Source organism: Terrapene carolina, unplaced genomic scaffold (genome assembly GCF_002925995.2).
Source record: "Terrapene carolina triunguis isolate 2854851 unplaced genomic scaffold, T_m_triunguis-2.0 Scaffold85, whole genome shotgun sequence".
NCBI lineage: Eukaryota > Metazoa > Chordata > Testudines > Emydidae > Terrapene > Terrapene triunguis.
The window spans coordinates 49,491,628-49,515,327 of NW_020664436.1; the positions used below are offsets into that span (position 1 = coordinate 49,491,628).

At 42.9% G+C, this 23,700-nt stretch overlaps 1 protein-coding gene across 1 annotated transcript in view; it reads left to right on the top strand.

Annotated features, from left to right (window-relative positions):
• Positions 1-21,293, top strand: part of IL20RA (interleukin 20 receptor subunit alpha) — a 36,810-nt gene extending 15,517 nt beyond the window's left edge. The window contains exons 2-7 of the mRNA XM_029911049.1: positions 10,215-10,344; positions 12,698-12,876; positions 13,674-13,849; positions 16,497-16,641; positions 17,493-17,632; positions 20,165-21,293. Of these exons, the coding sequence (XP_029766909.1) occupies positions 10,215-10,344; positions 12,698-12,876; positions 13,674-13,849; positions 16,497-16,641; positions 17,493-17,632; positions 20,165-21,106 (1,712 nt within the window). The 3' untranslated portion in view covers positions 21,107-21,293. The remainder of the gene's footprint in view (positions 1-10,214; positions 10,345-12,697; positions 12,877-13,673; positions 13,850-16,496; positions 16,642-17,492; positions 17,633-20,164) is intronic.
• The last annotated feature ends 2,407 nt before the right edge of the window (positions 21,294-23,700 follow it).

Below are 23,700 nucleotides of genomic sequence, written 5' to 3' on the forward strand. Positions count from 1 at the left end.
TACAGGAGCAGGTATAAATACATGAAAGGATGGGAGTTGCTTTACCAAGTGTGAGGTCAGTCTAACGAGATAAATCAATTAACAGCAGGATACCAAGGGAGGAAAAATAACTTTTGAAGTGGTAATGAGAATGGACCATTACAGACAGTTGACAAGAAGGTGTGAGTAACAGTAGGGAGAAATTAGTAATGGGGAAATTAAGTTTAGGTTTTGTAATGACTCAACCACTCCCAGTCTTTATTCAGGCTTAATCTGATGGTATCAGTTTGCAAATTAATTCCAGTTCTGCAGTTTCACATTGGAATCTGTTTTTGAAGGTTTTTTGTTGAAGAATTGCCACTTTTAGGTCTGTTATTGAGTGAGCAGGGAGGTTGAAGTGTTCTCCTACTGGTTTTTGAATGTTATAATTCCTGATGTCAGATTTGTGTCCATTTATTCTTTTGCGTAGAGACTGTCCGGTTTGGCCAATGTACATGGCAGAGGAGCATTGCTGGCACATGATGACATATATCACATTGGTAGATGTGCAGGTGAACGAGCCCCGGATGGTGTGACTGATGTGGTTAGGTCCTATGATGGTGTCCCTTGAATAGATATATGGACAGAGTTGGCACCGGGGTTTGTAGCAGGGTTTAGTTCCTGGGTTGGTGTTTTCGTTGTGTGGTGTGTAGTTGCTGGTGAGTATTTGCTTCAGGTTGGGGGGCTGTCTGTAGACAAGGACTGGCCTGTCTCCCAAGGACTGTGAGAGAGGGATTGTCCTTCAGGATAGGTTGTAGATCCTTGATGATGCACTGGAGAGGTTCTAGTTGGGGGCTAGTGGCATTCTGTTACTTTCTTTGTTGGGCCTGTCTTGTAGGAGGTGACTTCTTGGTACCCTTCTGGCTCTTTCAGTCTGTTTCTTCACTTCACCAGGTGGGTACTGCAGTTTTAAGAACGCTTGATAGAGATTCTGTAGGTGTTTGTCTCTGTCTGAGGGATCGGAACAAATGCGGTTGTATCTTAGAGCTTGGCTGTAGACAATGGATCGTGTGATGTGGTCTGGATTAAAGCTGGAGGCATGTAGGTAAGTATAGTGGTCAGTAGGTTTCTGGTATAGGGTGGTGTTTATGTGACCATTGCTTATTAGCACTGTAGTGTCTAGGAAGTGGACCTCTTGTGTGGACTGGTCCAGGCTAAGGTTGGTGGTCAGGTGGAAATCGTTGAAATCTTGGTGGAATTCCTCAAGGGCCTCCTTCCCATGGGTCCAGATGATGAAGATGTCATCAGTGTAGCGCAAGTAGAGTAGGGGCATTAGGGGACGAGAGCTGAGGAAGCGTTGTTCTAAGTCAGCCATAAAAATGTTGGTATACTGAGGGGCCATGTGGGTACCGATAGCAGTCCCACTGACTTTAAGGTATAAATTGCCCCAAATCTGAAATAGTTGTGGGTGAGGACAAAGTCACAAAGTTCAGCCACCAGGTTTGCAGTGATGGTATTGGGGATGGTATTCCCAATGGCTTGTAGTCCATCTTTGTGTGGAATGTTGGTGTAGAGGGTTTCTACATCCATAGTGGCTAGGATGGTGTTTTCTGGAAGATCATCAAAGGATTGTAGTTTCCTCAGGAAGTCAGTGGTGTCTTGAAAGATAGGTGGGAGTGCTAGTAGCGTAGGGCCTGAGGAGAGAGTCTACATAGCCAGATAATCCTGCTGTCAGGGTGCCAATACCTGAGATGATGGGGTGTCCTGGATTCCCAGGTTTATGGATTTTGGGTAGCAGGTAGAATACCCCAGGTCGGGGCTTAAGGGGTGTGTCAGTGTAGATTTGTTCCTGTGCTTCTTTAGGGAGTTTCTTGAGCAGATGATAGTTTCTTTTGGTAATCCTCAGTGGGGTCAGAGGTTAATGGCCTGTAGAATGTGGTGTCAGAGAGTTGTCTAGCAGCCTCTTGTTCATATTCCGACCTATTCATGATGACTACAGCACCTCCTTTGTCAGCCTTTTTTATTTTATTTATTTTAGAACAACGCTTCCTCAGCTCTCATCCCCTTATGCCCCTACTCTACTTGCACTACATTGATGACATCTTCATCATCTGGACCCATGGGAAGGAGGCCCTTGAGGAGACCATGAAAGCTTATGCCCAAATAAATTTGTTAGACTCTAAGGTGCCACAAGGACTCCTCGTTGTTTTTGCTGATACAGACTAACAGAGCTACCCCTCTGAAACCTGTCACCAGAAAGATAATGGAGCAAATAATTAAGCAATCAATTTGTAAACATCTAGAAGATAATAAGGTGATAAGTAACAGCATGGATTTGTCAAGAACAAATTGTGTCAGACCAACCTAATAGCTTTCTTTCACAGGGTAACAAGCCTTGTGGACAGAGGGGGAGCAATAGATGTGGAATATCTTGAGTTTACTAAGGCTTTTGATACTGTCTCGCATGACCATCTCATAAACAAACTAGGGAAATGTAACCTAGATGGAGCTACTATGAGGCAGGTACATAACTGTTTGGAAAACCGTTCCCAGAGAGTAATTATCAGTGGTTCACAGTCAAGCTGGAAGGGCATATAGAGAGGGGTCCTGCAAGGATAAATTGTGGGTCCAGTTCTGTTCAATATCTTCATCACTGATTTAGATAATGGCATACAGAGTATACTCATAAAGTTTGCGGATGATACCAAACTGGGAGGGGTTGCAAGTGCTTTGGAGGAAAGGATTAAAACTCAGAATGATCTGGACAAACTGGAGAAATGGTCTGAAGTAAATAGGATGAAATTCAATAAGGACAAATGCAAAGTACTCCACTTAGGAAGGAACAATCAGTTGCACACATACAAAATGAGAAATGACTGCCTAGAAAGGAGTACTGTGGAGAGGGATCTGAGGATCATAGTGGACCACAAGCTAAATATGAGTCAACAGTGAAACACTTGTCAAAAAAACAAAAACACCCATCATTCTGGGATGTATTAGTTAGCAGAAGTGTTGTAAGCAACACACAAGAAGTAATTCTTCTGCTCTACTCTGTGCTGATTAGGCCTCAACTGAAGTATTGTGTCTAGTGCTGGGTGCCACATTTCAGGTAAGATGGCTCACACATCAGCAATAATAAATCTGTAATAGGAACTTCATCAATCCTCTTGATGAGGCGCATGCCCGGATAAAATCCCATAGTCTCTCGTAGCTGTCTTGGCTTTGCAGCACTAACAGGAACAAAAGGCACTATACGTTTGCTATTTTTCACTACAATAAAAAGACATGACTCTAACTAGGCACGAGGATCTGATCTATTGAACACGTAACATAACTGCACTCTAAAAAGATATGATTCTAGCATAGTGCAAAAATGGTGGTGACCTGTAATTAAAGCTAACCAGCTTTCTAGACCAAACAAAATCTCAAAAAGAAAGGCAACTTCAAATTATATGCCTGCTCTGCAAACCCTTGCTCATGGGAGTAGTCTCATTGACTTCAATGGGTTTGTTTAAGGACTGCACACCTGAGAAAGGGAGGTTTCCAGTTTAGTCCCTCTATTTTAAATAATTCTGCAGTAGCTTACTCTAAGGTCATTGTTTGACTGTTGTTTGATGTGGTTAAATTTATTATTCTGTATTTGTTCTTCCCTTCTAATTCAGTTATGCCTTAGAGTCCTGAAATGTAAGGTGGTATTATGACTTAATATTTACAGCATCATTATCCAGAGCTCACCGTCAGGGACTGTTGTGCTGAGTGCTGTACAAACACGGAGACACAGTCTCTACTGCACTGTAGTAGCAGCTCCAAATTTCTTCATTCATAAGAGAAATACAGAAAGTGGCTTTATTATGATGGAAAGTGATAAAGGTCATTGCAGACATTTCCTATGAAATAGAACATTTTTATGTATGTACTGAATCTGGTTAAGTTGAGTATATGACCAGCTTCTGATCTTGGTTATGCAGGCAACCCCATTGAAATCTGTGGATTTACTCCTGATTCTCACTGGTGTAATTGAGCTCAACATGTGTGTTTAAAGACAGGAACTGAAATAAGCAGCTAATGAATGAGTTATATATGCTACTTAACTTCAATAGAAATCTTGGAATATAATTGTAAATTAGATTACTATAAAAAGAACAGGAGTACTTGTGGCACCTTAGAGACTAACAAATTTAAATTTGCCAATTTCTAAGGTGCCACAAGTACTCCTGTTCTTTTTGCGGATACAGACTAACACGGCTGCTACTCTGAAACCTGTAGATTACTATAGACTTTCCTATGGCACTGTTGTATTAATTTAGATGGCATATATGGACAGGGCCAAGAACAGGAATAGAAACCAGATCTCCTGAATCCCAATCCAGTGCATTACCTGAATGTGTAAATTAAAGTTAATCTTTCCATCTTCCAAGTCAATGGTATAATTCTCATTGACTTCAAGGGGAGTGGGAGTGCGACTTTCTTTAAAGAAAAGCCCTTCTCTTGCAAGTTCTGTGGGTTTTGCTCACTGAGATCGCCTGCACCAGATGAGGCAATGTCTCTGTCTTGAGTACTCCTCACTTCACAGAAACCACACCGGAGGGAGGAGGAAAGCAAAACGTGAAATGAAACCCCTACCTTGACACTTAGTATATTTTTTAAGATATTTTAGTGTAGTAAACAAATACGTGCCTCAGATCTGCTGTATAAATATGCTGGGAAAATGTAAATATTTTCATGTCGTGATGAACCTCCGAAAAGTTCAGGAAGGCAAATAAAATTCAGATGCTTGACTTCCATAGGTTTTGGTATCGCCTGTTTCTGCAACAAGAACTGATTTCCTCTATCTGGTGCAATTCAATGAGACTTTATTGGCATGACAAGTATACAAGTGTTGCCAAAATATGCTATTTAAAAGACTAGCTGACCCCTTCGGATATGTCAAACTTGTTTACAACCCACCTAGGATAGGTCTTAATACCATGTTTGGAGTCTGATCCCCAGTGTCTGTTTGTCAATGGCATCCATTCATGACCTGGTGGCAGGTTGATTCACAGTCTGATGCCATGTCTGCCGTCTTTCTTCTGGAGTCAGGCACAGTTTTTCTTCATAGCTTTTTAGTGAGAAGTCTCTTCTGACTCGACTCCAGGTAATTTGAGAAAATCCCTTTCTTGCGCTTCCTCATATTTTGAGCATTGGAGTGAAAAGTGCCTCGGTCTCTCAATCTGTCCTTTGTTACGTAGGTTGCACAATTGCTCTTTTGTAAGATTGCTTCCCAATTTTCAGCTCTAGTTTGTGGTCACTGGTTCTGTTTTTGCTGAGAGTTTGCCTTAGCTTTATACATTTCACTGCAGTGAGGTAGCCTGCTTGTGTGATCGTCTTTAGCAGGCTAGTTTATTGCTGGCTTTGTTTTTTTTTTCTTTGCAGTGATATGTATATTGGTGTTTTTGATGCAGATCTCACATATTAATCATTCTTTCCAGTTTTGTGCAGCTTTGTTGGTTCCCCTGGTCAGGAGGTTTTTCCTTTTCATCTGAATATAATTTCTGATCCTCTGTAGGGATGTAAAATGTTAAACGATTAACCGGTAAGCATTGGGCTTACCATTAACCAATCTTAACCATTAACCCCCTAAGCGCAGGGCGTGCGGCCCCCCCAGCCCCAGCACCTCCAGCCCCTTCCCCCCACCCCCAGCACTGGGCGATGCGGCCCCAGGACCCACCAGCGCTGGGCGGCCCCAGCCACCCCAAGTCCTGGCTGCCCTAGCCCCAGCCCCACCAGCACTGAAGAGGAGAAGCCTGCCTGAGCTGGGGCCAAGGGGGAAAGGTCAAGCAGGAGGGGGTTTTGGGGGAGCGTGGGCAGGACCATGCAGGGCTGTTTGGAGAGGCACAGCCTTCCCCAGGCTATTGGACATGCCACCCATGCAGAGTGCATTTTGTGCTTCTGACAGAGTGACCTAGGGCAAGTAGCATTTGATTGTTGGAATCTTGTGTGCTGTGGAGCTTCGCCATCAGACATGCGACCTAACAAGAATGCATCAGAGTGCTGGGAAATGTGAAAGAAACAGTAGCACAGCACAACTACTGGCAGGTCTACACTTAAAACGCTGCAGCGCCACTGTAACGTTTCAGTGAAGATGCTACTCTGCCAAAGGGAGAGCTTCTCCTGTTGGCATAGTTAATCTATCTCCATGGGAGGCAGTAGCTATGTCAAGGTGAGAAGCCCTCCCATAGATATAGGGCTGTCTACACCAGAGGCTAGGTCAGTAGAACTGCGTTGCTCAAGGGGTGTGGATTTTTCACATCCTTGAGCGATGTAGTTCAACCCATGTACGTTTATAGTGTAGACCTGGCCTATGACTGTATCATGCCTGATGGGCTCCACTATGATCTTCAAAGGTAGAGAGAAGCTGGGGACTTTGGAGTTTGAGCACCAGACAATGAGGGGAAGGTGGAGGGTGGAAATGGGCATTTTCAATAAGAGGGTTAGGGCCAATTGTGACTGAGAGGTAGAATTTCAATGAGAGTAAGGCACCTAAGTATCTTCGAAAATCTACCTGTGATGATTATTTTGTCCAAACCAGGTCATCCCTGATTGTTCTTATTATGCTGGAAGGTGATAATGGCAACCATCAAGCAGGTCTTTGATCTATAAGAACACAGAGCTGCTTAATACAAGTGGGTGTCCTATAGGGTGACCAGATGTCCCGATTTTATAGGGACAGTCCTGATTTTATAGGGACAGTCCCGATTTTTGGGTCTTTTTCTTATATAGGCTCCTATTACCCCCCACCCCCCTGTCCCAATTTTTCCATTTGCTGTCTGATCACTCTAGTGTCCTAAGCACCTTTCTTTCAGGCTAAATGGAAGGAGCAATTAATTGCCTCTTTATGTTGTGAGAACACTGGAAACATTAGAAGCCACCACACAAGGCCTGAGCAAAAGGTAACCCTAGAAGATTAAGAGGGGTTTCTATGGGAGTGGTTGCCTAATAATCCTATAGCTCATGTATCTGTAAGATGTGTGTGAGAGACAAAAAAGCAAGAAGCAGCCAGCAGAAAGCAAGCTAAGCAGTCAGGAGTGTAACACAGGGTTGCCAGCTTTCTAATTGATGACAATCACACCCTGCCTCGCGTCTTCCCCTCGAAGCCCTGCTCCTGCCCTGCCTCTTCCCCTGATATCCCACCCCTGCTCTGCCTCTTCCCTCAAGGTCTCGCCTCTGCTCACTCACTCACTCCCTTCCCCTGTCACTTGCTGCTCTTCCCCGTTCCCCTTCCTTGTAGCTGGATCCTCTCCCTCTCCCCACTCTGCTGGGCTCCCTCTGCTCCAGAGCTTCAGCCTGATGCAGAGCTAGGGTGACCAGATGTCCCGATTTTATAGGGACAGTCCTGATTTTTGGGTCTTTTTCTTATATAGGCTCCTATTACCCCCCACACCCTGTCCCGATTTTTCACACTTGCTGTCTGGTCACCCTATGCAGAGCCCGCCTGCCTGCCCATGAAATGCAGGTAGGAGGCAGCTCCCGCTGAGCATGGGCTGGTGCAGGTTGATGACTCGGTGCCCCCCACCCTCCGTAACCAGACTTTAGGTGTCCAGTCAGTACACTTAACCAGATGCTGCCAGGTCCCCTTTTCGACTGGACTTTCTGGTGAAAAACTGGGCACCTGGCAACCCCAGTGTGGCCCTGAGAGGGAGCAGAGAGGCTTCTTGGGCACAGAAATTACTAGAGAGGCAGACTCGGAAAGAGAGAGCCAGGAAACTGCCTGCTGTTGGTTTGTTTCTACTGCATTAAGGGTACTTGGCTTTTGTGTACATTCTTTGTAAATATACAGGATTGCACCAAAGAAATACATAACTCATATCATTAATTTCTCTACCTATCTGCAACAATCGTGCAAGGCACCAAATATTGGCTTACCGTTCAGGCCAAAAGGGGCTACATTAATCAAGAAATTTGTGGAGGATATTTATAAGGCGAAGTTAAGAATACAGGCACATACCAGTGTTTTGACTGTATATTACCTTTCAAAAATGTTTATATATATTTTGAAGACTAGAAAATTCAGAGTTAAGATTATATTTCCACCCTAAACCAGAAAGTCTCTTTCAAATAAAAGCAGTAACCTTAACTCTGCCCCAGTAGAATTGCAACAATATAATATTCTCAGATTGATTTTTAGAAAGTATTTCCTACTTTCGTTTTTACAGTTTGGCCTTAGGAAATCCTAAGGTGAGAGAAGTCAGCTAAGGGAGCAGTGGTGACATTGATTTGATTTATAGACCAGTGCCACAATTGTAATTAAGTGTTACACATCTGGAGAATAAATATTTAAATGATACTGAAATAAACTTCAAATAATTCTTTAAGGCCATTTAAGGCAGTAACAAGGTCAGGTTTCACCACAAGGACTAACCCTTCTGTTAGGTTCCTGTTGTTCATTACGTTATAATGTTTTACTTCCTCATTCCTCTGGTTCTTTGTTCAGCTAAAGAAGAACTACAACCACATCCCTAGAGGATGGGTTTAGGGGGCCTTGAAAAGTCCAGAGTGGCCACAGATTCCCTTTTCTAATTCCTTTTTATGCTCTTGTAGCCTCATACTTATGACAAGAGATAATGCAAAGAAAACAGTTGTGCTGTTGTCCAACTTCAGAAATTTCAGGCCTGATCCTAAGTGTTGCTGAGTGCCTTCAGCTTCCAGTGATGTCAAACAATACTCCTGGCAGGAGGCACATGGGATTGAGTTGTATGTAAAGGGTGCACGGTTTTGCCCCTGGTTATGATATCCTCATTAAGGCCCCAATTCAGCAAGGAATGTAAACATGTGAGATTTCCCATTGACATGGAAATATGCTATAAGTTAGGCACTTACTTAAGTACTTTGCTGAACTGAGGCCCATATTAGACCAAAACTAAATTCCTTGTTTAATCCTTTATTTCAAGAACTGGCTCAATGAGTAGTAATTTAGCTGAGTAACACTCCTGTAGCTAACATAGGGTCGGATTTATGTCTGGGTGAATACAGACAGTGACGTCAATGGAGATATACAGCTCTACACCTGTGTAATAAGATCAGAATCTTGACTGTAACCTCAGGCTGTGTCTGCATTACGCAGCTTTTAGCGACACGGCTGTGTAGCTGCTGTTTGTCAGCAGGAGAGAGCTCTCCTGCCAACAAAAATATTCCACCCCGACGAGCGACGAGCGGCAGCAGCTTTATCAGCTGGGCAGCCCCAGGGCAGAGATCACTCCTGCCGACAAAGTGCTGTTCACACCGGTGCTTTTCGTCAGCAAAACTTTTGTTGTTCCGGTGGGGGCGGAGGAGGTAAAACACCTGAAGTTTTGCCCATGAAGTTCCAGTGTAGACAAAGTGTCAGCGAGTAATGTTAAAGGTAATAACGTAACAAAATTATTACTATCACAGCAACTGTACACTAGAAGCCGACTATTCTGGATCACGCCTGTCTCAGTAGTAATAATAAAAATAATAATAAGAGATCGTAGTCTACAGCAGTATTATAATAAGGGTATGCAACAGCATGACTCAAAACAATGTTCTTTTAACCAAGAAAGGCTGCTATTGCATAGGAACTCTCCACATAGGCTTCAGGTAGAATAGTTTTGTTTCACAAAATCTCTCTAATTGTTTGCTAAGGTGGGTGAAATAATATCTTTTATTGGACCAGCCTCTGTTGATGAGAGAGACGAGCTTTTGAGTTACACAGAGCTCTTAAAAAACACACACACAATATTATTTTGGGAAATAGCTGACTGCAAATAAAAAAACAAACTCTCTAACCTTTATTTTTCAGTGAGACGGAATGAGTTGTAACCCATATTTTTAAAAAGGCTTCGGGGGGGTTAAAATGGCTCCAGAGGATTACAGAACAGTAAGCCTGCCTGGCAAATAGGTTGAAATAATTGCTTCAGGGTTTAAGCCATCTTCTAACTATTAAAGATTAGAGTGAGATTTAATAGGAGGGACAGGTTATCCCACATGTGCATACTCTGTGGTTCTTACACTTTCCTTTGAATGTCTGGTGCTGTCCACTATCAGAGACAGGATACTGGACTAGGTGGACCTCTTGTGTGATCCAGTAGGGAAAATAATCCAGGTTTCATGACCAATACAGCTCTACTTTTTGGCAGGAAAAAAAATGTTGCACATTTTAGGGTTTCTTTAAAAAAATAAATAAACAAACAAATTTGCTTTGGAGCAAATGTCTTTTGCGATTCTTAGTGATATTGTTCCTTTTTAATTTTCTTTTCCAGCAGAACTGTACTGTGCTTTGCCCAGTCCTAGAAATGTCCATTTTGAATCTAAAAACCTGAAGAATATCCTGCACTGGTCACCACCAGAAGAACTAGGAGAGGGAGTACTCTATAAGGTGAAGTATTTGATGTAAGTTTGCCAATTGTCTCTTTTCCCTTTCTGGTAGCTTATTTAAAGGCACCTTTATGCAAAGGCAGGGATGGAAAACTAATTTTGAGAATGAATCAGGGCTTGGAGATGTAAATAAAAATAAATAATTGAAACTATGTATTTTGTTATTACTTAGTATAGACTCAGTTAAAGGAAGTGTGAGGACAAAATATGTGAAGGGTATAAAATAAGAGCTTATGGGGGCATTGCGGAGATATGAGATGAAGGGACATTGTGCCATAGAGAGACTGGATCTAAATCATAGAGGAACTGTGTAAATTGTTAACACTTGTGCATGGGATATGGTAGTTGATGGAAGGTAGAATGTGCCTGTTCTTTGGAATTTTCTAAGGGTCCAAATTTGATCTCATGTACACTTGGAAATTAGAGGTAACTCTATTGAAATTAATGGAATTATGCTGGTGTAAAATCAATATATGTGAGATCAGAATCAGGCCTTTATCTGTGAAGGATTATATCTGACCCAGAATGACTAAGAATGTGGCTTAGGGCCACAGTCTGGTTATGCTTACCCACATTAAGAAGCACCGTTACCACTTGTTTAGTAAGATACTATTCAATGTGAATGATGGCGGAAGAATTTGGCCCTTGAATAATATTGATGATGGACAATGCTTCTGTCTTACCCCCCTGCTACTAAGTGACTTTACCCCTTCCTTACTGTAATAACTTTGTCATAACATGAAGCCAAATTCAGACCACCTGCAAGTTGCTGTACTTAGGCCTTTTGCTAAAGGCTTCCAGGAGTTGTTCCAGCAACAAGGCATAGGAGAATCCATGCCATGCCCCTTTTCCTTTGGCCTGGCTTTCTGTGCTAGCTGGAGGGATAGCATAAGCTTCTTGTCTTACAGTCACTAAGGTATTTAGGTGTTGTGATGCTCACCAGGCTACAGCCATTCTCTTTCCCCCACCCCAATGGCTCTTTAAATATGTGGAAGAGCTTCAACAGGAGAGACTGACCGAGATCCCTATCAGAATATGCCAGAGCTTAATGGTTAGAGAGATTGGACACCCAAGTTCAAATCCTTTCTCTCCCTCTGCCTGAGGCGTGGAATTGAACCTGGGAATAGGCGCTGAGTTTCTAATCTGCCGGGAAGTGCTCCCCTGGCTCCGCCCCCACTCCACCCCTTCCTCCAATGCCCCACCCCCACCCTGCTTCTTCCCACCCCTGCTCCGCCCCCACCCCGCCTCTTCCTACCACTTCCCTGCCCAGTTTCTCCCCCTCCCCGAGCACGCTGCGCCCTCGCTCCTCCCCCTTCCCCTCCCAGCACCTCCTGATGCCACAAAACAGCTGATCTGCGGTAGGCGCTGGGAGGGAGGAGTAGACGCTGGGAGGGAGGGGGCAGCACAGATCAGCGGGGTCCGCCGGCGAGCAGGAGGCGCTGGGGGGAGGGAGAGGCATTGATAGGATGGCTGCCAGTGGGTCCTAAGCACCCACCTTTTTTTTTCCTGTGGGTGCTCCAGCCCCACCTATGTCAGCACCTATGAACCTGGGTCTCCCACATCCCAGCTGGGTGTACTAACCACTGTGCTAAAAGTTGCAAGGCCGGCACCATAAGCTCCTCCAGCAGCCAGATTTTTGAATGGGACCCGATCCGGTAGGCAGCCTCTCAAATGGGCATCTGGATGCCTAGAGGAATGTGGCAGTGTGTGCGCTCAAAGGCAGAAATGTAGGCATCCAGGGAACTTTTACCCTGAAAATTGAGGCACTGAGTCAGTTTAGGCACCTATAGGGTTTGGTGGGAGTTTTGTAAATCTCCACCTAAAACAGACTTTGGCACTTAAATCTGGTATTTAGACATCTAAGTACCTTTTTGAGTCTGGGCCTTTGTAGTGTCAGCATTCCCTCAGTGTAGTGAGATCCTCAAGTGGTTGGCTAAGCCGGGTTTCGGGAACAAAATGGCCCAACCAGACTGACAAACAGGACCCAAGGGGCAGAACTTTGTAGTCATATAAACAGATCTCTTATGTGTTTTGCATCCAAATGATAACCCCTTAAAATAGGGATTTTGTCAGGGGAGCAATGACACACCCTTAATTACATCTCTGGAATATAGCTCGTAAGCTAGTGTGTATGTTCACTACTGCCCTCTGGTGGATGGCAGGTAAGTAATTGTATTGCACTGATTTATAAAGAAGATGTAAACCCTTAGTAATTACAACCCGCTACTAGGAAATCTCCATCAATACAAATGGTAGCTGCCTGCGATTTGGGAGCAGAAAGTTCTGTTCTTCATATGTGCAGTATACTAGGTGACTACTATGTTTCTGGCCATGGTTCTTGTTCAGCTCTCTTTTCTCTCTCATGCAGATACGGCATAGGTGAATGGATTAAAAAGTCAGAATGCAAGAACATCAGTAGAACATGGTGTGACCTCTCCAATGAAACCTATAACCACGAAGACCAATACTATGCAAGTGTAAAAGCCTTTTTCAGTGGCAACTGTTCCAGATGGACAGAAACTGCACGGTTCAATCCTCTCACTGATAGTAAGGAAAGACAATAAAGTTAGGGGTTCATAGCTGTGATTACATCATGAAACATTAACATTGCATGCTCATCCTCAAGTGCAAAGGAAGAAACTTTTATTTCCTAGCATGTCAAAACTGTTTTTGCTATTGGCAGAACTAGTTGGAGTGTATCTGATAAGAATTTGAGTTTCTATGCCAATTGCATATTAAGTATGTTTGGAAATATATCTACTATGTGCTGAATAACAGGTGGCCAGTGTTTGAAGGTATGGTAATACTTCACTCTACTTGAAAAGCTGGCAACAGTGCATGTATGGTTTGGAGAACACGTTAAGAAGAAAAAATGTTCTGCAGTCCATAATAATACTTTTCCATTATAGCTCCTACTAACCAGGCAGCGTCCATAACAATAACATATAATGCCGTGTCTCTCATCTGCGCCAGACAATCTGAGTGCTCTCCAGAAATTCCCAGTAACTTAGCTCATTTTAGCAAGCTGAAATCTTATGCACATTGACATAAGTCAAGTCGTAAATGTCAAGGCTTTTTAGTCTGCTAGGCACAAGGATTCCTAACCCAAACTCCCAATCCAGTAGTATCCACACTGTTGATATTAAGGCTTAGATGCTTATCCAGATAATGCATTTCTAACAATATAAAAGGAATTATTCTAAGTTACAGTTAAGTCCCCAAAATCTATAATGAAACTTAAGATCATCCACAGTTTAGGAAATTTTAATATCATAGTAGTCCTATCAAATTTACCTTTGCTGTCTGAAATTGCTTTATGTAAGTATATACACTTATCTTTCCAGCTAAAATTGATCCACCAGCAGTTACTGTGTCTTCCACTGAAAAATCCATATCAATAGTTCTGACTGCTCCTGAGAAATGGAAAAGAACCCCTGAAGAGGAATCTATATCTTTGTATCAAGTCTACTCTGGCCTGCAATATAATGTGTCTGTACTCAACAAAAAAACAAAGAAAAGGGTAAGCTTGAAAAGGCGATAGAACAGTACATATTAAATCTTTTCACATGTTTATGGAACTTGTGCTGTAAGTAATAGCATGGCTGGTTTACTTCATTTTGTTAGAGGGCTTTTCTTTCACCCTCTCCCCTGGTTCTAGTCACGCAGACCGAAAGCGGAAGACCAGAACTCCGAAGTGCAGGTTGTGCTAAGGTCAGGGACAGGCATTTCTTTGGTCTTTTAGTGTTTTATACCTTCCCCCCCCCCCCCAATTCCCGCTTGCCCCTCCCAACTGGTTGCTTGACCTTGCCTTGAGAGAAGAGCCAGGCAGCCTTCCAGTGTACGCTCATGTATTACACTCCCACCATACCCTGTAATACTTTAACTGCTCTATCCCTTATTTCTTCTCATTGTACCAAAAGCCCCATCTGGTTGTGGGAAATGCAACACACAGTGTCTTTGTTCTTCACACACAGTAGTACAAGATATAAGAATATCAAAAAGTCAAACCCAAAATTCTCTCTCAGGCTGACAAACAGGCTTATATGCTAACACATTTATTGAAATATAATTCTGCACATGCCTGTAAAGGCATGGCACCCACCTCTCGCTGATGCCCCTTTCTGGCCACGTGCATCATCTTTTTTTTAAACCAGTCCTGGTCCTGGTATCAGGCCGTACCCCCAGGGCTTCCTCCTCAGAGACAATTGTTTTGCCCTCTTACTCTGTTCTGGTCCTAGCTCTCCACCAGGGCCTCCTGACAGTTTACTTCCTTCTGGGGGCTTACTGCTGTCCAAATGTAGGCCTTTTGCCCATCCACTACTCCAGGCCCCCAACCCAGGGACCCTAAGAATAGCAGCTGTGCACTACCACGTCCCCTTAGCAAAACTGCCTTCAATTCCTTGGGCCACTTCCCTGCAGCCCCACCCTTCACTGATGCCTTACCCTTAGCTCAGGGCTCTTCTAAGCTCAGGCCTAGCAGCCAGCCAGGAGCTCTCCAGTCCATACTACCACTGAGCTGTCTGTTGTCCTGCAGTTTCCTTTAACCAGCCAGGAGCACCATCTGCACTCCTCTAACTCCAGCAGGAAACTGTCTGTCTCTGCTGCTACAGCTCCTTTTTATAGGGCCCTCCTGAGCCCTGATTGGCTGCTTTCTCTGCAGCCACTCTAGCCTGCTTGGAGGACCTCTCCACTGCTCTTTTCCTGGGACAAGTGTGGCAGGACCCTGAAGCCTCCCTCTGGTCTAGTCCACACCGTCACAATGCCACACATCTGGTTGTAAAACTTGTGTGATAAACCACATCCTTTGACCACCACATCTGAACACTGCCCACCAATCCATCTCACCCGATTCAATCTAATATTCCAAATCATGGAGCAGCTTCAAGCAGGCACATAAGAAAAAACAATGACTTGCTATAAAAATATTTCTACCACCCCCTCTTCCCTACATACACACACACACACACACACACACCTCTTCCAAATTACAATGCCATGAAGTGCAGGATAAGCAAATTTAGTTACTGGCCAGGTCCAATTTCTCACAGTTTTGCAGGGCTAGAAACAGGTGCATTATATCATTGGAGAGGGGAGATGCCCAACTTTCAAAGGGGACATCATTAGGTGCAAGCCCTGCAAAGTGCCAAAATATTGGCCAATGACGCTATAACAATTTTATATATAGGAAAGTTATTTTTAGATCTCTTTTGCGACTGTTTTACATGTAATCGCTATTTTTAATTTGCCTCCAAATTCGGGCACCTAGTTTAACAAGCAGAGTTTAACAAACTCTTATCCTAATTTTAAAAAATATATTGTAAAACTTGAACACGTGTCTTAAGCAGTCTTCCTGTAACATGTGGCACATAGAGAATAAAAGGTGTAGTGTGAAGGTTCTATTAATACTCATTTGAGCTGTTCTGCATAATTCACTTGTGGATTCACCATTCATGACTACGGTTACCAATCTACACCCATGACTTTTTATACTACCCTATCAGCTGCTCCATATTAATATAATGCTGTTTCTTTAAAATGCCTAAAAGCTGGAGTTATTCCACAGATGAACTATGGCGAGACATTCTTGGCAGCCTTTTTTCCTCTGACGTCACAGTTTGCTTTTTTAACATAGTGGGACTCCACCAGTGCTGTTCAATAATGGTCCAGCTTTCCAGGCCCATAGAGAAGTGAGAGGGCTTCATTCTGTTCCTATTTAAGTCAGAGTTAAAACTCTCATTAACTCTGGTAGAAGTAGGGTTGGCCTCAATGAGTTTACCTAAAATGAAAACTAAATGTAACCTTATTGGACCTTGTTAGGACGCCCTACAGAAAGACCAGAGAGATGTTTCTTGTATATCACAATATCCATCTGAGTATATGCTAGTAGTGTTCCATTTTCTCTCCTTTCTGTAAAGGGGGAATTGGTCAGTAACGTTACAGAATATTACATTAAATAGAAGGTAAAATGCTCAGATGAGGTAATGTAATAACTAATTCTGTTTTCATTAGTGTTCAGAAAAATGGAAATAATTTAGGATTCATGGTCTAGCTCACAATAATGGTTAGAATGTTGCTCTTTCCAAGTTGTTTTTGTTTGTTTTAATAAAATCCATCATCTGTGTTTTAGGGTAGGCTCTAAATAAAAGTTACCATCTTCTTTTTTCTAGTGGGTCTTCTCTATTAAAAACAATACACTGGTTGTGCCCCGGTTGGAATCCAATACAGTTTACTGTGTCAATGTACAGACATATGTTGCAACACCACTTTTGCTCAGTGGATTTTCCAAAGAACATTGCATTGCTACTCTGAAAGGTATGTACAAATCTGCAACATGCGAAGAGAATGAAACTTAGATCAGAGTTTGAGATTATCACAGTTATATGTCTTGTTAAAACAGGGAAAATTCTAGAATAGGTGCAGGTAAGAACTGCCTAGGGTGCCAAATGAAAGAGGCAGTCCTGGTTTTGGAAAGTTTCCCCTTCTTTCTTCCCCCACCAGATTTTGATCCATTGTACTGATGAAGAATCTCCCAAAATGTTTTTCCCTGGCTGCAAAACACACGTGGTCCTACTGACTGGGGCTCACATGACATGACTTCATCTGTGAGCAGGCTGTTCCTCAGGGCATAAAGCTCATCACCTTCTATTCTCTTTCCCCCGGTAGCCCTATGGTCTTTGTTGCAGTTTAATGGATTCCGGAATCCGTTTGTGTGCGTCACACTCTTTCTCTCTCCCTCCTTACCCACCCAGTCTTCAAATCCAGAGCATTCAGGAGTATGCCTACACCAATAGCAGCAGGAAACACAGCAGACTGTTCAGCGCTGCTGCATGAAGCTGGGGTCTTTGGGTAAAACAATCCTTTCTCGGAAGAAAAGGGGTTCTGTATCCGAGAGAAATCAGGATTAAAACTGTTCTTTCAGTAGGCATTTTTCTCACAGTGAGGGTGAGTTAGGTTAGCTAGTTCCACCTGCAAAGACAAGTGGAATTCTCAAAATTTGGTCTCTGGATCAAATGTCACCATTTTCATCCCCTACAGCTGCCAAAAATCCCTGAATGCAGCACACTCACATCCTCCATCAAGACAGCAGCGTGACAGGTGCCTGGGACAGCTCATAATATTAAGAAGTAAACTACATAATGCAATAACTTCTGTTTTATTAACAGACCCAACAGTAGAGCAGACTATAACAATCGTATTTGGATGTATTCTGCCCATCATCTTAACAGGCCTCATTATCTCTATGGCAGGCTATTGTGTGCACAGGTATATTCATGTCAGCAAGCAAAAGCATCCAGCTAACCTGGTAAGTGCTCCTCATTTACTCACTAAGGCCCCAGTCCTGCCATTTACACTGCACCTATGCAGAGCCCCATTGAATTCACTACGCCTCCATGGGAGCGTTACAGCCTGCCTGCATGCCGTATATTGCAGGATCAGTGCCTTAAGTCCCACTCCTATCAAGAAAAGAGCATCACATGCTGGGTGTTAATTTTACTCATTCTTCTGTATTTCCTATATTAACAGCTGTGCCTGTGTTAGGCATGACAGCCTGGCAGTCTTTCCTAAAAAGATGCCCAAAGTTACTGAACATCAAAATGGAGCTATTCTCTTAGTCTTGGAAAGGGTCATTGCTGTAAGCAAGGACTAAGGTGCACTGAGGCAAATGCAATTAGTAAGAGGGCAAGATTTCTATATTTACCCAGGGAGATCTATGGAGAGGATTCAATGAGCAAAAATTATTAATTGGTTTAATTCATCACCAAATAGAGGAGAGAATTAAAAATGCAAAAAGTCAAGACCAAATTAAATAGTGATGCTGTCTTGGAGAATTACTAGATATTACTCCAGTTCACTGTTTAATTATGTTTCTGGAGGATTTAGCATGTCTGCACTGGGCACATTACTTAACTTTCAACTTTAGTATATTTCAAATCAGTACAATCTCAGTTAGGTCTGCTTTTGTATATTATTCTACTAGCATCCAACTGTACTACTAATTAGATAGCCCAAAGATGTATGTAAAAACATTTACAAGTTTTTCTCTTTCATTTTATTATGTTAACAATTTTTTTTTAAAAATATCTTTAAAAGAATAGGGTGGGGTGTGGGAGGTTTCATTTCTAATCCCTAAAAGAAGAACTTTATCTCCTAGATATTGCACAGCAAGTTGCACAAACACTGATGCACCATCATAAAAAAATACCTTACTCAGAGTATGTCTACACTAGAAATGCTATGGCAGCACAGCTGCAGTTGCACCGTAGTGTAGACCTGTACTACAGCGACAGGGGGGGTTCTTGCATTGCTGTAGTAAATCCACCTCTTCGAGAGATGGTAACTCGGTCAACAGAAGAATTCTTCTGTCAACTAGCGGTGTCTTCACAGGGTTTAGGTTGTCTTAACTACATCTCACAGGGTGGGAAATTTTTCACAGGCCTGAGCCACATAGTTAAGCCAACCTACCTTTGCAGTGTGGACCAGCTCTCATTTGTGATGTTAACTCTCTCTCCGTGACAGAGGATGGCATGGAGGGTTTGAAGGAGGTAGAGAGAATGATGGGATTAAACCTACAGCACCATGGCAGGGTTGGTGCTGTAGGTGCAGCATCTTACAAGAGTGCTTGCAGGGATTGTGCCTCAGGAGGGTGCGAAACTTTTAAAAACCATGGGGCAGTGCAACCATTGTGCTGGTTTTGGACCACCACTGGGCCACTCCCTTCCTCTGATATGGAGCTAGTTGCATCTGGGGATGCAACTGGCATTGGCACTAGCGTAGGGCAGGCTTTGCACTCAGGGGAGTTCAGAGTTGCTGCTGTGGCCAGGCCCCATGAAGGTACATCTTCTCCAGCCTCCACCTCTCAACATCTGAGTTAAAATCATGACTTAAGTAACAAGTGAAAATTAGTCCATATCCCAACCACCATTTTGCCACATCTGCAAACTCCTCTCCTGATTGGGAGTCTCCAGCCATGGGGAGGTGGAATAACCAAGATGTTTCAAGTCAGAACTGAAGAGCATTAGGAGAACTTTCTGGAACAGCTTTCGTGCTACACTACACCTTTCTCAGAATAGTGGTATTAGTCTCTCATTTTACTGAGCATTAAAGTGCTACACTTTTACAATAAAAAAGGCAGCTTCATGGTTTCTGGTTTGGGTTTTTTTTTTTCACCCTGGGTGTATTTTATTTACAGTGGCTGCACTTACTGCATTTGAAAGGGTCTGCTGATTGGAGAGAGGTTCTTTGTACTTAAAATGAGGGTTGCTGGTAGACACCAGTGATATCTCTCAAACTGGAAGAAACCTAAGTACAGCTATTATTTAACTAGTACTTTGCAATCCTGTAATATTTTCCATCAGAAGATCTTGGATCACCTTGCAAATGCTAACAAGCAAGTTATGACACACACAACTTCTGTGAGGAGTAGGTAACTAGTGATATCCCCATTTTACAAATGGAGGTGCATAGAGGGTGAAGTAACTTGCCCCAGGGTCACAAATGCACTCTGTGGCATAGCCGAAAGTAGAACACAAATCTCTGGACTCTCAGTCCTGTGTTTGAACCCACAACTTCCAATGTGAAGGTGAGCCTGATTACTGAATGCACTGTGAACTTTGCCTTAAGATGGAAGCTTTCTGAATGACCCTACCAATGGACTTACAGCTCCTCCTGTCACTGCTTAAAGAGAGTGGGCCATTTTGTACTTCTCCCTTCCTCTCCTCTTGAACCCTGACCAGATGGGACCTAATGGTACATTTTAAAAGTAGATGCCAAATAAGTTGCAGTTAGATGGTATTGCTTGTATTTTTTTTTAAATCAAAATGTCTTTCTATTCCAGGTATTGCACTACACCGATAAATGTGATGAAAGGGCTTTTATCCCTTCTGAAAAAATAGTGGTTAACTTCATCACTATTAATATGATGGGTGAGTACAAGACTTCCCAGGAAACCGTTAATTTAATAGGCAGGACCAGCCACAGTTGCAGTTCCATTCATGACGAAAGCAGAGTCGATGATAAGCCTCTGAAAAGAGCACTGGAAGTGAAACACGTGGTTGATACTTCTGAAGATGTGAAAATTTTACCTGACTCTGAGCGCTATGGGATATGCCAACATGGATTCCACTCTGCTTTGGGTCAAAGGAATGAAGGGGTTGTAGAGTATGAACTTGATGTGAGGCCTGCCGACCTTTTTCCTGTGCAAAAGCTAAAAGAATGTGGTTTGGCAGAGAAGTCTTCTGCACCAAGAAAACTGCTAGATGAGCCACAGATCACTTTGAGGGATTTCGCTGACAATAAAATGGGACAGTCATACTGTCCCCAGCTTGATGTGCAGGTTACAGACATGTGTTCGGTGCAGAAACTAAAAGAACTCAATTGGAAGGAGGAGGCTGCTGCACCAGAGGAACTACTGGATGATCCACAGCTTGATTTGGGTACTGAAAAAATAGGACAGTCTTACTGTCCCCAGTTAAGAACAATAACACAGAGCCTCCAAGACCAAACTGGGACAATGGAGGTAGAAGAGGAGGATGAACAGACCATATTAGTAGATTGGGATCCTCATACTGGAAGACTTTATATACCTACTTTGTCCAGTTTTGAGAGTGATGCACATGAAGAAGTATTTGAGCATGAAGTGTGTGATCAGCCTGCTAAAGAGGGGCTTTTGTCCAAACTCTATAAGAGGCAGGCGTCTGATGAGCCATCAGTAGACCAAGAACCGTATCTCCTGCAATTCAAGGAGCAATGGGGATTGCATGTAAAAATGGAAGACTGAACAGGCTTCCTTCAAGACTTTAAATGTTAAATGTAAATTGTTGTTTATACCTTCAAAAGGTATTTGTTTCATCCAAATCATGGCTCGATTTGGCCTAGAGGCTGGATTTGTACCAGCATTATCTAATCTCTGCTATGTTGTCATATTTTTGAAGACTTGTATTGTAAAGAGGATGCTCTATAAGGATTATTCTGGTGTCTTCCTCATGTTATACACATTAAAACATTATCTGTGCTTGAAAACAATTATTTTTAGGGAATGTTAGGAAGCTTTTCTCACTATGCACTGAATAAATCATTAAAAAATAGGAAGAAAGCAGAGAAAGAATCTGAGGCATCTTCTGCCATAAGGATTCTAAGGCCCATGACAGATTTCCATGGGAAATTTCACATATTTTGGTAAAAATAAGTAGAATTATTTAAAGGCCCAGTCCAGCCCCCATTGAAGTCGCTTGAGAGATTGCTGTAAGCTTCCTTGGGAATTGGATCAAGCTTTAATAAACTCATGACTGCCTCTACTATAAAATCTTTACTGAGAGGTGGGGAGAAAAGACCAATTTTTTGTGGGAATTAACAACTTCCACTGTATATTGTTTTTGCAGAAACATTATCTATGGTAGTCATTAATATTATAGAAGCTCTTAGAGGCCCCAAATGAGATTTGGGCCCCATTGTATTAGTGTTGTACGAATATTTAATAAAAGATAGTCCCTAGACCAAAATGTTTACAATCTAAACAATGGTGGAAAAACAGAAATACTGTTATTGCCTGATCAGCCACGCCACAGTCGCTATACCAATCTCTATCAATGCAGTAGCAGTAAATTATTGGTGACACTTTTAACATCCTCAAGGAAAGTGCATATATTACCCTTAAACATTCTAATTACCCTAAATCAATCTTATTAAAATAGGCTAGGTGCTTTTATCAAGCCAAAGTAATCAGCAACAAAATAAAGACTTTCACATGAAAGCATAGTTGCAGCGACAGGTCGTCACTGGAATTAACTAACTGAATAGAAGCGCCTTGTGCAATGTTGTAGATTAAAAAAATCAATGCATTCCTCAGACAGATAGATGGGGAATATTAAATAGGAGTAAGCAGGTACTGTTACTTCTGCATTCAGCGTTGGTGAAACTTGATCCTGGTCCATAAGTACCAACATCTGGAGAAGGTATCATTATAATAGAGGAGCAGATGAAAGCATAACAAGACCCAGAGCATGTCTCCGCTACAGGCACTTCAGTGGCACAGATATGGTACTGCAATTATGCCACTCTAGTGCCGCAGTGTAGACACTTCCTACATTGACCAAAGGGGTTTTTCCATCGCTGTAGGTAATCCACATCCCTGAGCACCTGTAGCTAGGTTGACGGAAGAATTCTTCTGTTGGCCTAGCTGTGTCTACACTGGGGGTTAGCTCAGCTGAACTACAACTCTCGGGGGTGTGAATTTTTCACATTCCTGAGCGACCTAACTAGGTTGATCTAAATTTTAAGTATGGACCAGGGTCCAGTGGCTGGAAGTTGAAGCTAGAAATATTAAAACTGGAATTAGAGTACACTTTTTTTTTAACAGCAGGTGTAATTAACAATTGGAACTGCTTACCAATGGCTGTGTAAGATCTTCCTTCACTCAAAAGACTAGAAGTTCTATTGGCATAAATCTGACTCTGGGCAGGCTGTTAATTATTCCCTTGTGAAAGTTACAACCACTCATTCATCAAGGTCAAAGATACCACTGATCCTGCGGTCCAATGACAGCTTGAGAAAGAAATAGTTCACCAGCATGACTCCCGCAGTGACGTTCACAGTGCCAGAATCAATTCTCATTTATGTTAGTGATTTGTGCAGGTGCTGGCCTTATCAGCGGCAGCACCTAACATAAACAGGAATTATCAGGATTGATTTACAATAAATGTGTCAAATGGCATTAAGAAATGTTGTGTGGCAGTTGATCAAAAGCAGGTCAGCATGGTGGCAATAGCCTGGCATAAAAGCAATGCTGATAATTACTTGTGGTTTCTTATTTCCCGTTGCAAATCATGGGCCATCTCATGCCATTTTTTAAAAGCAGAATTCCCTATGGAAATAGTTCTGAATAAATATCAACACACATCAGGAAACTTAATCTTTATTAACTCTATCAGTTTAATACATTGTGGTTATTCTGAATGTTGATCCTTAAATGCAGTATTTGTATATTTGATTATGGATTTTAATGCTTTCTTCTTCTACAGCAGGGGTGGGCAAACTACGGGACGCGGGCCAGGCCCACCAGCCATTTTAAGCCGGCCCTCAAGCTCCCGCTGTGGAGCGGGGTCTGGGGCTTGCCCCGCTCCGGAACTCCAGCCACGGCACAGGGGCAGGAGCTGCTCCACGCGGCTCCCAGAAGCAGCAGCAGGGCCCCACTCCAACACTTCAGCCAGGGAGCAGGGTCGGGAGCCACTCCACACAGCTCCAGGTAGCAGCGGCATGGCCCCCCTCTGGCGCCTATGCGTAGGGGTAACCAGGGGGGGCTCAGTTCTGGATGCTGTCCCTGCCTCAAGCGCCGCCCCTGCAGCTCCCATTGGCTGGGAACCGCAGCCAATGGGA